This window comes from Globicephala melas, chromosome 15 (assembly GCF_963455315.2).
Source record: "Globicephala melas chromosome 15, mGloMel1.2, whole genome shotgun sequence".
NCBI classification, from domain to species: Eukaryota; Metazoa; Chordata; class Mammalia; order Artiodactyla; family Delphinidae; genus Globicephala; species Globicephala melas.
Window position 1 is genome coordinate 62933570 of NC_083328.1, and position 14465 is coordinate 62948034.

The following is a 14465-nucleotide window of genomic DNA, read 5'->3' on the forward strand; positions in this document are numbered from 1 at the left end:
TTCCAAGGAGCCTGGATTTTATTTTGGGGGGGCGGGTGTAGTCAGTGAAAGATGCCTACGGGCAGGAAGTGAGGGCTTCGGGACATCACAGACATGACAGATCGACTGGCTCTTTGAAACATGGCTGCGTGTCATAAGTTGCAGTGTTTGGTGATTACTCTTCTTATGGAGACAGGACTTGGCTCTGCAGGTGGGGGCTGTCTGCTGCTGGAGGTATTCATATAGGGCCCGTATGAACATAGGCAACTGGGATGTTGAGAAACGGCGTCAAGTTCTGGACCAGGGCTGGACTAAATGACCGCTAACGGTCCTTCCAATCTGAGATGCCATGATTCTAAAGCAAGCCCGGTAGCTGAACTGGTGCTGCAGGCTGGGATCTGTGGCTGGGGAGCTGCCCTGGGCAGCAAATGGGTTAAGGCTCAAATAACTTTTATATATAAATTAATGTGTAGAGTTGAGAGCCAAATCTGTTCCATTAATTTTTCCATCCATTCCAGGAGCAGTTAGGTACACACTGTAAAGTTTATTTTGGTGCATGGTATACTTCACTCCATTAAAAATAAATTAATCAGCAAATTCCTGCCTGGCCCAGCTCTGGTTTATGTAAATAGTGCCCAGCTGTAATGAGTTACAAGGTGTTATTATCTCACACACACAGGAGGCTTCACTCTAGAGCTCCTTGTGCAACAAAAGCATCTTAAATAAACTCAGAGAAGGTGGTTTGATTTGTAATGTTTTCACAGAAGTGAGATATACCTCACCCTTATAGAGTTTCTTTATATGACTCATTTTATAGCAAGTTAAATGAAGCAAGTTTGATGGGGGGAGGGGCAATATGGTTCTCCGCCCCCTTTCTTCAATTTAAAGAAAATTCCCCCAGAGATGACCCACACTCAGAGGGAGGAGGAGACTGGTCCTCAAGTGCCCAGACCAAGGTGGCTCTGCAGCACATGCTCCTCGAGTTGGGAAGGGGGTGGAAGGCTGGGCACGGGGCTGGGTCCTGGGGCGGAGCAACGAAGCCAGGAAGAGTGTGTTCTCCTCTTCTCCCCTTCTCCCCAGTACCTCGTATAAGGGGGAGCCAAGAGAGGAAAAGGCAGCATGTTCCTCACCCAGTTCAATGGGAGTGTGTGTGACAAAGGGACCTTCCTCTTGAGGCCTCTTTCCAAATGACTCAGGATGTGACAAGCCCCCTGGCCATAGAGGCCTCCTGGGTCCCCAAGGTCGTGGCCTGGAAGGCTGTACCTTGGCCAGAACAGTGACATCTCCATGAGCTGGAAGCAGAAGCAGCAGCAGAGACCCCCCTGAGCCTCTCCGCCTCCCTGTCTCTAACTGAGCTGGGCAGTGCTCCTCAGCTCGTGGCATCCACCATCCCAGGTAAGTTTCTAAAAGACCCAGGAATAAAGAGCCATGGCAGAGAGAAGTCTCTGTTTCTTTTAATGGCCAACTCAACCCCACAGCTCAAGGCCGGAGGACAGAGCGTGGTTACCCGTCTCGACTCAGAAGCATTACAAACTGCTCCTAGGCCACAGTGGGCCCTTGGGGGGGGAGGGGGTGTCCCCTTTCTAACCTACCCCCATTCCCTTCTGTGGCCTTTGGGAAAAGCTGTCAATCGCATGTTTCCTAGAGGGGACCTGGGGAGTGTGGGCAGGGGAGCTCTTTCTCAGGGCTTCTCTTGAGGGAGAGGACACCTTAGAAGGGCTAAGGGTTCTCCCAGCACCGTACCCCACCCAATCAGACTCCTGGGCGTACTAAGAGGAAAATCAACACAAATGGGGCCAGGTATTTGACAGATGCTTTTCAAAGGTCAGTTCAGGCCACTTCCTGGGCCAAACAGCCACCTCTCTTCTGGCAGTTCCTCAGAGCTAGTTGGCCAGCTGTTTGGAGGGACCAGCCCATCAAAGACCCTCGTCGTTGTAAGTTGGGGAATGGGGCTTCAGGATGCTCTGAGGATTCTTCTCCACTAGAGGGCGCCAGCTCACCTCCCCTGTCAGAAGCAGATCCTCACCGTTCATGGAGTCCAGGTACTGTATCTGCAATCAGAAGAACAGGAAACAGGAAAGGGACAAGGGCAGGATGGACGTGAGATGGCACAAGGAACCAGCCTCCCAAAGGAGAGAACGGGGCGGGGGCACGAGGGGCTACTGACCATCCCAGCTCCCAAGCCTGAGGCGGGTGGGGGCGGGGGGGCACGGGTAGTGGTCTCTGATCTCCCGGATTATTTCATTTAAGGGGGTTCGAAGAAACAAGTCACTAAGGAAGCTTTCTCAGGCTTTAGGGAATTCCCCATTGTGCCTCTGAATGGACAAATGTCTGACACACAAGCCCTGACTTTGTGGACCAGAACTGTGTGTCTGATTGCCCATTCAGGGTAGCGATGTTACCCAAGGTGAGCCAATTCCCTTCTCTGAGATTTAAGTACCCTTGTCTGAGAAAGGGGCCCATAATAGTAACGTGTACCTCACAGGATGAAGGACACTGCTAGTCACTGGAACTTAAAAAAAAAATGTGTAGGCTTCTACTGTCCTCTAGTGGGCCCTGACCCCATGGTTAGTGGGCCCCAGCTTCACCCCTCTAGGATGACTGAGGGAGTTTATCCCCCTGAACAATGCGGAGAGGGGACACCTGTGATGGAGAACAGGAGCAGCGCAGGGAGGTGTGGTCGGGCAGTTTTGCAAGAGGCAGGTGCTCTAACAAGTGGCAAGTCTTAGGCGATAAAGGCCACCTCTGGGAGGATTCCCAGGCTTCTGCTGGTAAGGAGATGAATAAGGACAAATGCTTTCAAGTGCACAGGCAAACTCTAGGGCGAGAGCTGGATCAGAGCAGGAGTCAGCACTGGATTCAGAAAGATGAGCTCCATTTGAGGGTAAGAAGGCAACTGGGGGGAAAGGAGAGGTGGCAGGAGTCCAAAGTCCTCATCTTAGGCCTTGCATCGACTCCCTCTTCCAAGAATTCCTTCACTTCCGCTGCTTTGTTTTTAGGCTGCAGACCCTCACACTCACCCCCAGTCTCTTACACACACCTCAGGTCTGGATTTCCACATGTCTCCAGTGCAAGGAGGTCAACTGACCTGTTATCTCATCTAAAAGCCACTCCTCTTTCCAATTACTCCATTTCTGTCCTTAATGCCACCACTATGCCCATCTCCTGGGTTGAAAATCTCAGCATGATCTCTGACTGGGCCTCAGGCCATCTACCAGACCAACTGGCATCATGGCCCAGGACTAGCCTCCTGGCCTTCCCCGATCCACTCGCTCAGACTTAGTCCCTCCTTTCTTTAGCCTTTCATAGACTCTGCTCCTGCCTGTATACATTGCAGACTGACTTACTCCAGGGTTAGCCTTGTGCCTGACTGGCTTCCTTGCCAAATCATGAGCTGGATCCTTGAGGGCAGGACTGGGTCTTACTAATTTCTGCTTTCTCAACAGAGAGGCTGGTAGAATAGGTGCTCAAAAGGTTTGCTGACAGAACTGGGTCCCCATCAGAGCTCGCTGCTTCCCTAAGAGCTCCATCACTGTTTTCCTAGTGCCTGCCTCTCACTGGGGCAATCTGGGCCTTCTTATTGGTGTGGCAGCCCCTTCCTTCGGGGCCTTCAGAAAGGTCCCAGCTGTGCCCTTGTTGTGGCCCCTGGCACAAGCCCACCGCGGCAGATGGAAAAGTTGGGCTGGTCTCTCAGAAAACACAGCATTTGCTCTGCCAGTTGCTACTCCTGTCTGAGGGCGAGTCGAGTCAACAGTGTGAGTCTCAGAATTCTCTGTGGGTGGGGTCCTCTGGCCACAGTGCCTTCTTCCCGGATCTGGCAGATTTGAAGAACGGTCAAACAGCAGTCCTGGCTTCTGGGGTTCTCTACCCTCTGAAGAGCCTTAGTATGTAGTTTTCCAGTAATCAACCAGCTGGGCCTGCTGGCCCTGTCTTCTCCTTGGAGCCAGAGCCTGGCCTTCCCTCTCCTGGCCGTTGGAGGCTTGAAGGCCGTGACACAGGTGAATAAGAGAATAACTGTGAGGTGAGGCCCCTTTGGCTCCAGGGGCCAGGCCCGTGAAGCAAAGGTGTGACTCATGGGACAGCCTGAGCTGATGAGCGGTCTGGAGCAGCTGAGGCCTCTAGTGGCTGCATGAATCACCCAGCTGGGGGCTCTAGACCAGCTGCACAGCCTGACTCACTGGGAGACCCTGGGAAAGCCTACATGTGCCTCTTCCCTGCCACTCAGCTCTCCCTCATCTATAATGTATGGATTTCCCATCAGTACAGGATCCGGGGGCAGAGAGCACAGGAGTGAATTCTTCCTGGGCTCGAGGAAAACTATGTAGTTAAGCAGTCCTCACCCTGGAGCTTTCTCTTAGAAGCTTTCGTGTCAGGGAGCCCTGGGCAGCCAGAGGGGTGAGGAATGAAGCAGGGGAACTCTGCTTGATGACAGATAGCACCCAGTGGGAAGAGGCTTACAGGATGTTGTGGAATGCTGCCTGGAGCCCAATCCTGTTGGAAGCCAGGAGCTGGAAACATGAATCCTGGGGCTCAGAGTGGGTACCTAAGGGGAGCTTTACTGCACCCCATGCTGCTATCTTACAGGAGGACTGTGTGTGCCCAGGATCAGTACGGCACTGCGCACACAGCAGACAGTCGAACGTGCAGTGAATGAGAGGCAACAGGTTTATAAAAGCAGCAGACTTCTCGGTGCCCTTTATTCTTCTATTCCTACTCCCTGACCCCTGACCTGGCTCATGGCTGGATCCACAGAAGGTGTTCTTGATCGGTGCCCACTGCTGACATGATCTGGTCAGAATTCCCTCAGACTGGACTCTGGGAACTCAACCTCTCATGATCCTCTGAAAGTCCAACATCCACAGACCTCAGGAAGGACCTGTTGTCCAGGAGGCTCTGGAGGGGAGGGGAAGGACTGCTCACCTGTTTCCTCACATACTCCACCAACAATTCAAGTTGTCGAGGGTCTTCACATTTCTGGTTAAAGAAGGTTCTCCAGAGGGCAGCAGCCAGCCCACGATCATCTGAAAGGACCCCCTAGAATACACAGCACAACTGTTCTTCTGGGGCATACGGCAGAGCCAGGATACAAAAGCTGGGGATACTGTGAACACGCTAGCAACACAAAATCAGCTCAGAGGGACCTTACAGATACCATGAGAGAGGAATGGGGCAGCTACTTGGTAGAGCTTGGAAGGGGTCTTCAGAGAGCATCTGGTCTGACCCCTTCATTTTATACAGGCGAAGAACATGGGACCCAGGGGGGCCAAGTGACTGGCTAATAAGGTTGATACAAAGATGGGGCACATGCCTGATGGACCCTCCTAGGCCACAACTCCCTCTACAGCCTGCCTAGGCCCAGGCAACACCTGAGAGGCAGAGAAGAGAGATGGGAGCAGCAGTGGTTCCACTGCCGTCCACAAGGAATGGGCGTGGAGTCCTGTGAGTATATATTTCTTCCCAAGAACAGCGGTGAGTGTAGGTTGCACCTTCTCCCCTGGTCCAAGGACACACATCTGCAAGGCAGCTAGCTCTTTAGCAATGAGAGCCAGGTACCTTGGCCTCACTGTCACCCAGCTCTGGGCTGGCTATGGCTGGCCCAGCCTCTCCCTAAGCAGAGGAACAGGCTGCTCGGCAGGATAGCCATAGGCCCCAGGGGAATGCTCAGAGCCTGTGTGTGCCTAACGTCGGCTGTCCTGGCACAGAGGAGAGAGAGCTCTGTTGGGAAGCCCAAATATCACAGAGACCTTCATCCTGGACTAAGGCCATTTTCTAACTTGGAGCTCTGAGGAGGGAGAGAGGAGGGTCTTGCTTCCTGGGCAAGGGTGACTAAAGGGAAAGGCCCTGAGAAGTTGCTCTGTCCAGGTGCCAAGGTAGTGTACGGAACCAGACAAAGTGCTGACTGGGGCTTGGAAGTCAGTTAGAAGACGGGATCAAGTCCTGGCCCTGCCAGTACCAAGCTCAGAGACGGTGGGCAATTTAATAAAGCTGAGTCTTGACCTTCTCATCTATTAAACAGAGACTAAAATGCCTGCCCTACTTACAGCACCTTTGAATGATAAGAGATAACACACAGGTGTTTTGCTAAGTGCACTATGCTAGGTACAAAGATTAGGAGCTTGTTTTGGCATGCAGCTGTGAATACAGTTGAAACAACAGTGAGATCTGGGGATCGGACCACCTGAGTTCAAATGGCAGCTCGGTCACTTGATAGCTATGTGGCCTTTGGAAAGCCACTAGCCCTTCCTGAGCCTCAGTTTCTCACAACCTAAACAAGCAAACTAAAACCTATCCCACAGAGTTGTGAGAAGAGACAATGGCCATGAAAGGCTCTGTAAGTGATAAATCATTACACAAAGAGCCAGGATCACTTATTCGATGTCATGCTGTGGTCTGGCCCCCGAGGCACTGCAATACATGAGGTCTGGCTTTAGGCCTGCTGCCAGGAAGGGCCATGTCCAGTATGGGGTACTGACAGTTTGGTGGAAAAACCATCCACCTGTCCCAAATGCCCCCTGCTAAACACCCCTACAATTCCAAGAGACTGTCCTGGCACAATGGCTGAGTCGGGAAAACCAGCTTCTTCTGGCAGATGGGGACAGGAGCCAAGGACAAGCTCAGGCACATCACTGTTCTCCAAGCTATTTGCTAACACAACAGCCTGCCTGTGTCTGAAGTGCCCTGGGCACATGCCGCAGTGCTGCTGGCAGCGACTCACATACGCTACACGAGAGGGAACACGAGTGGGAGTGAGTGTTATAAGGACTTAGAAAATGAGCCCAGAGCACAGGACAGCAAAAGCCCCGGGAGCCACGGCCTGCCGCAAACAGGCAGCCTTGGCGATGGGTGAGATGGCTGGGAAGGGCCAAGTCCATAATCAGTCAGAAGGAAAAGGATGACTCAGAACTCAGATTAACAATGATAGCAACCTGACTGTTCCAGACTGTCAGGGCTCCTTCACACACCTGGCTCTGATGGCGAGGTATGCCAGGAAGAACAGATGCTATTACCCTCGTTGGAAAGGTAAGTACACTGAGGCTTAGAGCTTCTCTAGCTAATTGGTGGTAGATTTGGAACCAGAATGCACTGGTGAGGTCAAGGGATGATGCTGACTGGCTCTAGTCAGGATGCGGTACCTGGCACAGAGTGGGAGTGCAACACAAATGGCTGAATAAATCAACGAACCCAACTTCTGCCTTCTTTCCACCACACTTCTAGTAAGTCACTGAAAACAAACTGGTCTGAGAGAGGAAGTGGGAAAGAAAAAGGGGTGCCTAGGAGGCAAAAATTAGTTTGCATAGCAATTTTCCCACAATCTACTGGGATGCCTACTTGTTTTCCCTCACGATACAAAAAAAGCATCCTTCAGGAAATTGAGACACCTAGATCTAGAGTAACTAAGAGGCAGCCAAAGGGACTGTCCTGGCCCCGGAGGACCCTGGTTATAGTTAAGAGTTTAAAGTGGTGGCGCCTCACTCAGTGAGGGCTGAACTGACACCACTACGTGCTTAGCACGATGGTAAGAACACAGAGTCACAGTGATACGGTCACAGCTCACAAGCAGCTTGCCATCTAGTTGAAGGGACAAAGCTAGAGCACATCAAACAGCAGCACAGAATTAAATCCTGGAGAATGAACAAATGCTAATCTGTACAGGAGACTCTGAGGAATAGTCAAGACATGGTTGGTTCCTCAATCTTCAGTCTTAGCGTCTATGAAAACTCCTCAGAGACCTTCCCAGTCCACACTAGGTACACCCACCCCATTATTCTCTATCACTGTGCTCTATTTGTAATTAGATATTTATTTGCTTGTTTACTTATTTACCGCCTGTCTCTCCATTAAGAGATAAGCTCTGGTAGGAAAGAATCAGACCATGTTTGTTTTATTTACCAGCATATCCCCAGTGCATCACACATGGTAGGCACTTAATAAATACCTGTTAAATGGATGGATGGATATTGGAATTCAGGGTGAAAAAACACAGACCTAGAGAGGTCAGGGAAAGCTCTGTGGAGAAGGGGGCCTTAAGAATGGAGACTATTTGGAGAGCTACAGGACATTCTAAGCAAGAGAGAATAATATTAGTTCATTGAACATTTACAGAGAGAATGCCTACCAAGTGTGAGACCCTGAAATCCTCAGGTTCAAAGCTGACAGCCTCAGCTACTGCCCCCCACACCTGGTTGTCCAGGACAGCCTCAATCAGACACGGCATATCTGTGGAGCAGTGAGGCAAATGGTCTCACTCAGAAAGAAGGCTACACACTGGAGGGCCATGGGAGATAAAGGTGGACAGGACATGTCACAAATGGGGACAGTTCCCAGAAGGCCTGCAAGTTCCATGGAGGAATTTGGACCTAATGTAGTAGAAAACAGGAAGGTTCCAGAAGTGTTCAGCGTTGGGGCACAATCCAAGCACGATTCTAGGAACAGGGTGCTGTAGAGCAGCACTTGTCCAATCGAACTTCCTGTGATGATGGAAACAATCTACAGCTGCACTGCCCAACACAGTAGCCACTACTAGCCCCAAACAAGTACTGAGCACCTGGAACGCAACCCGTGTGACTGAAGAACTGCATTTTCAATTTTAATGAATTTAAATCAAAACAGCCACATGTGGCTAGTACTGGAAAGCACAGCTCTAGAACGTTGTGACTCCCAGTGTGGCCTGCAGAATGGCTGCACGTGCCCTACAGCTCGTGGGCCACGCAGAATCGCAGGCCTCACCTCAGACCTGCTGGGTCAGAATCTGAATTTTACCTAGGACTCCAGATGATCGGCATGCACACTAAAATATAAGAAAAGCTGTTCCAGAATTATACCTTTAAATTACCTGGGGAACTTCTAAAACTACAGATGCCCACCTACAGTTAAATCCAGAACTTCTGAGGGACAGGGCCCAAATAGTGGTATTTCTAAAGTGTCCCAGGTAATTAGTCTATTTCCCAAACTTTCCCACTCTGAAAAGTCACCTGGTGTGCTTGTTGAAACACCAGGCCCCACTCCCACTGAACTGGAATATATATATATATATATATATATTTTTTTTTTTTTTTTTTTTTTTTTTTTGCGGTACGCGGGCCTCTCACTGTTGTGGCCTCTCCCGTTGCGGAGCACAGGCTCCGGACGCGCAGGCCCAGCGGCCACGGCTCACGGGCCTAGCCGCTCCACGGCATGTGGGATCTTCCCGGACCGGGGCACGAACCCGTGTCCTCTGCATCGGCAGGCGGACTCTCAACCACTGCGCCACCAGGGAAGCCCTGAATTGGAATATTTAGTGCAGTTCTCAATAATTAGATTTTAAAAGCACCCCAGGTGACTCTTGCACTCAAGCATGTTTCTAAGATGGCTCTCCAAGATGGATTTGGCATGGGGGGACAGAACATCTTTATTAATGTGGGTAAAAGGAAACAACTGAGCCATCTGCAATAAAGACCACAAACAACTGTTAAGAGAAAGAAAATTATATTTCTTCAATTCTAAGCCTCATTCTTTTATATACTGTAAGGTTTCTGAAATCAGAATGTATCTAATTTAACAACTGATGCATAGATTTAAGCAGTGTTTCTCAATTCCCACCCCACAAAGCTCATATTGAATTAATGATGTATGCAGTATGCAGTCTTAATTGCTCTCTTATAACTGAGGATATTTAGTAGACTGGGAATTGGGAAACCTCAATTTTAACTAGTCCTATGACCCTAAGCAAATCATTTAACTTAATTTTTTTGTAAGCTCATGTCCTGGCTTTAATTATTATCTACAGGCTGATAACATTTCCTCCAGCCTGAACTCTAGTTTCTTACTTTCATCCTTTATGCATTTCTTCCCTTCTTCACTCTTCACCTGCCATGTGCCAAGCCCCATGCCAGGCAACAGAAATACAGAGTAGACACTGTAACTACACAGGAGAAATCCTCACCCAGTGGGGTGACAGTTAATGCTAATGCAGCAAGTGCTGTGGAGCCCAGGAAGGGCAGAAGGCCTTGGGCCTGGGGGGGAAGTTCTTGGGCCTGTGTCCCAGAAGGGGTGATGCTTGCATTAAATCTGCAGGTAACCACAAAATGAATAGAAAAGCACATGGTTTGTTAAAAAGATGAGGTATGATGAATCCTGGTGGTATGCATACAGGTTCTTTACACCATTCTTTTGCCTTTTCCATGTGTCTGAAATTTCTATAACAGTTGAGGAGAAAAAGATGAGAGAGATGCTACAACATGGATGAATCTTGCAGACATTATGCTAAGTGAAATAAGCCGATCAGAAAAGAACAAAAACTGTACGACTCCATTTACATGAGGTACTTAGAGTAGTCAAAACCATAGAGACAGAAAGCAGAAGAGTGGTTCCTAGGGGCTGGTGCAGGGGAGAGAATAGGAGAATAGTATTTAACGGGTACAGAGTTTCAATTTGGGAAGATCAGGAAAAGTCCTGGAGATGGATGGTGGTGATGGCTGCTCAACAATGTGAATGTACTTAATGCCACTAAAATGTACACTTAAAAATGGTAAATTTTATGTTATGTAAATTTTACAATAAAAAATGAGATAGATCTAAATGTTCTCATGCAGAAGGATACCCAAGATATATTGCTCAGTGAAAAAAGCAAGTTGCAGAATAGTAGTATATGCAGTGTAACTTACATTTGCATGAAGAAAATAAATACATAGGTGCTTGTGTGTGCACAGGTAACACTTGTAAGGACACCCAATAAACTATTAAGAAAGTTTTCCTCTGGGACAGAGAATTGGGCAGGAGAGGAAAGGGCCCCTTTATTTTTTATTTCAACCATTTATGCACAGTTTTATGTATTTTTAAAATGAGTATGTATTGCTTTTATAATTAAACCAAAAAAGAAGTGTGTGATTTGACCATGATGTTGATGTGTGCATGTCTTCCTCTCTCTGAACGCATCTGGGGCTGAGACTGTGACTGATTTGCCTTTGTCCCGCCATCCAGCACTCCACAGGCACTCAATAAATGCCAACTAGTTGAATGATCTGACCATATTACCTAGTGCTTTCTTTCTCAAGTGCTAGGCAAACTGCTGGGCACACTCATTCTAGTTGCTGAGTCAGTGAAGGTGAGGAAACAGTAAAATACTAAGCCATAATGGCAGGCAGTGATGGTGGCCCCTGAAGCTTCTCTCAGAGGCTCTCATCAAATGCCTTTGTTGGGGAAGGCCACTGTTCTGCCTAAGGCTTGGTAAATAAGCTTACCTCATCATATCCCAAGATTGCCACATAGAAATTATTTGTCATAAGCATCATGTTCTTCTTCAGGATATAGGAATTAACCTACAGAAACAAAATGGCAAAAACAAAAGTATGAAAGAAAGGAAAAACCCAAAAAGTATGATTTTTGGCTCTTAACTTAGCAGAACAGAGAAAGAGGGCCCCTAACAGGTCAAACTGCCAGTCCATCCTCATTTCCCTGATCTGTCAGGATTCTCCCCAATTTGACAGCTTCTTTTAGATGCTGGTCTCAAATTATACAAAGCAGTAACTCAGTTTTATGAACTGAGCCCCAACTACGCGTCGGGCTTTATGCTAGATACTATGAACACAAATTAAAAGAAACGTTTCTTGACTGGAGGAGCACACAGTCTAGTAAACACAGACATGTAGAAAATAATCACACTGCAACGTACTGCCTCAAATTCTATCCCAAAGGTGGTGAGTGATAAATACATTTTAGTATAATGGTCTCCACTTGGTGGGGCTGGGAAGAATTCTCTAGGAGGTAATGTTTAAGTGGACCTCAGAGGAGGAGGAATCTGACAAGAGAGGGTTGCGGGGAGGAAAGAGGACATTCTAGACACAGGGAATAAGCTGTACAAAGTGCAGGGGCAGGAAAGAAAATGGGGAGTGCCAGGGAGGGTGAATGGGCAGGAACACTGGAAATGGAAAATTATGGACATCATCTCCTCTGTCACCGGGGCTCAGAGAGGCAGATATGCTACAGTCATGCTTTTAAAGACACAGAAAACTGAGACTCAAACAGGTGAAGTGACTTGCTCTAGATCCCACAGAAAATTAGTGATAAATCCTCCACGTCAGTCTGAATTCAAAGTCCATGTGCCTGACATTCCATCAGGTTCCTGCCTGCAGGAAGATAATTTTACTTTGGATAATAAATCAAATACTGAATGATTTCATCCTGTTGTTCATAACTGGTCTCTGAAGGAGGGCAGAAAGGAGTAGTGAAAGGATCTGGATTTAGTCAGAAAACTGGGTTCAAGTCATAATTCTGCTGTATACATAGGACGTGATCTTGGGCAAGTCAAGTAACCACTCTGAGTCTATGTCCTTGTCTTTTTTTTTTTTTTTTTGTGGTACGCGGGCCTGTCACTGTTGTGGCCTCTCCTGTTGCGGACCACAGGCTCCGGCCGCGCAGGCTCAGCAGCCATGGCTCATGGGCCCAGCCGCTCCACGGCATGTGGGATCTTCCCGGACCGGGGGCACGAACCCGTGTCCCCTGCATCGGCAGGCGGACCCTCAACCACTGCGCCACCAGGAAAGCCCTGTCCTCGTCTTTTAAATGCCCTATACAGAGAGCTGGTTTGTAGAGCAAATGAATTAGCATGTACTTCATTCACTCATTCATTCATTCACTCCACAATGTACACTGAAAGCCTTGGTAAGCTGCAAAGTGCTCTGCAAATGCAAGGAATTATGAGTAATACCTTCTGGTTTGTTTATATAAAACTAAAACCAGCTCCAATACTTTATAGTCATGGACAATTTTCAAAAAGGGAAAGAGAACTGTGAAGCTCAAGACTGGAAAATGTGAGATTGGATGCAGCTGTTTATGAAATCCATGACCTTTCCCACCCCACCTTCACCCTAGGCCAAAATAGCCATCCATCCTCTGTGTTCCCAGAGCTTTCTGTCTACACTTCTCCTGGGGGCACAACACACTTTAGAGTTGTTTTTGTACCTGCCTCTCCCACTAGTTTGTGAGCTGCTCAAAGGTCCTCTAAGAAACTCTGTCTGATGAATCTCAGCACGCCTGACACCTAGGCCAGGGCCTGGCCAGAGCAGGGTTTAAGACTGGCATGCTGATGACTGAATCCTCACAAGGCCTGAGTACCACACATAGTGTGTTCTATCCAATAATATCCTTTTGTTTGTTTCCTCTTTTTTACTGCTGAGTACCTTCCATGTTTCTGAAATTTCAGAACTGCCAAACTTCTTACTGCACCATCTTTCAGAATGGGCTAAGGTAAAAGAAGAATCAAGGAACAAGCCAGAGCTAGAGTTAATTCCTTCTGTAATGAGAGGATGGGACTACAACCCAGATCTGTTGATGCCCATCTTGAGGCTCTCCCTACTCCCATACTAGTCGTTCTCCTAACTGTGCAAGAAGAACCAGAGCCACAAAAGGACAATGTCAGAGAAGTCAAGCACAAAGGCAGCATCTCTCAGAGGTAAGCGTTCACTGAACCTGCTCAGCAGAGCTGGCTTATGTGTTGCATCAAGCCAGTAAGCTTTAGAGCTGGAAAGGCCCTCAGATATCACCTAGCTCATCCCTTTGAGGAAATGGTAAACTGAGACCCAAAACGGGAAGGGACTTGTTCTGCAGGTCACAAGAACCTGGTTTCTGGACGAACGCTTTCCCTATTTCACCATCTGCAGGGCATTTCCAGAGATCACCAACACATTAATCTGCAAATTTCAATTCCAGCTTTCCAACAAGGCTCGTTTACATACAAACATACTTTCTCCTCTTGGGATGCACCTGCATTCTGGCTGGCTACTGCCCAGAAAGAATGGAGAGCAGGAGTAGAATTCCTTATTAGCAAGGATCCTCTGCCTCCTGGTCCTATATTCTAACTCCACTGACCTATAAGCTGCCTCTCCCCCTCACCTCTAGCTAAGAGATGGCAAGCTGCCACAGCTAGAAATGGTTTTCAGATATCATCACCCAGGCTGGATTAGATCATGAAAAGGGCCCTTCCTGGAAGAGGGTGGAAGCTCCATCAGTGCAGACACATGATCTGTGGGCAACAGGTGAGGGTAAGTGAGAGCAGCTTCCTGAACTACTGGACTCGCCCTGAAGGGCCCTTCTAGCCAGCCCAGCAGCCAAGGGGAGCTGGATATTCCCTCTGGTGAACCTCTGTTGGGATCTTATTCCCTCACTTAAGCTTTTGTTTGCTGGTGCGCAGGTTCTGTGTCCTCACTGCCAGATAATTCCATATGGAGCACCCTGCCCATGAATACATAGATGGACAAACCGGATGAGAAACTCTCCCCGGTTAGCATTGGGTTGTCCTCTTATTAAACTCTTATCCTTTCCATAATGCTTTTCTTTTTATTAAAAAACCATATATAAGGGGCTTCCCTGGTGGCGCAGTGGTTAAGAGTCTGCCTGCCAACGCAGGGGACACGGGTTTGAGCCCTGGTCCAGGAAGATCCCACATGCCGCAGAGCAACTAAGCCCATGTGCCACAACTACTGAGCCTGTGCTCTAGAGCCCGCAAGCCA

At 48.5% G+C, this 14465-nt stretch overlaps 1 protein-coding gene across 4 annotated transcripts in view; it reads right to left on the bottom strand.

Moving 5' to 3' along the window:
* Positions 1–503: 503 nt before the first annotated feature.
* UQCC1 (ubiquinol-cytochrome c reductase complex assembly factor 1) overlaps positions 504–14465 on the bottom strand; it is a 90524-nt gene continuing 76562 nt past the window's right edge. For 3 of the 4 annotated variants that reach the window (XM_060284065.1, XM_060284064.1, XM_030830777.2), the window contains 3 exons: positions 11199–11276; positions 4900–5013; positions 504–2030 (listed from right to left, as the gene is read on the bottom strand). In XM_060284065.1, the coding sequence (XP_060140048.1) occupies positions 1896–2030; positions 4900–5013; positions 11199–11276 (327 nt within the window). In that variant the 3' untranslated portion in view covers positions 504–1895. The remainder of the gene's footprint in view (positions 2031–4899; positions 5014–11198; positions 11277–14465) is intronic. The other variant, XM_030830778.2, reaches the window with a different exon arrangement.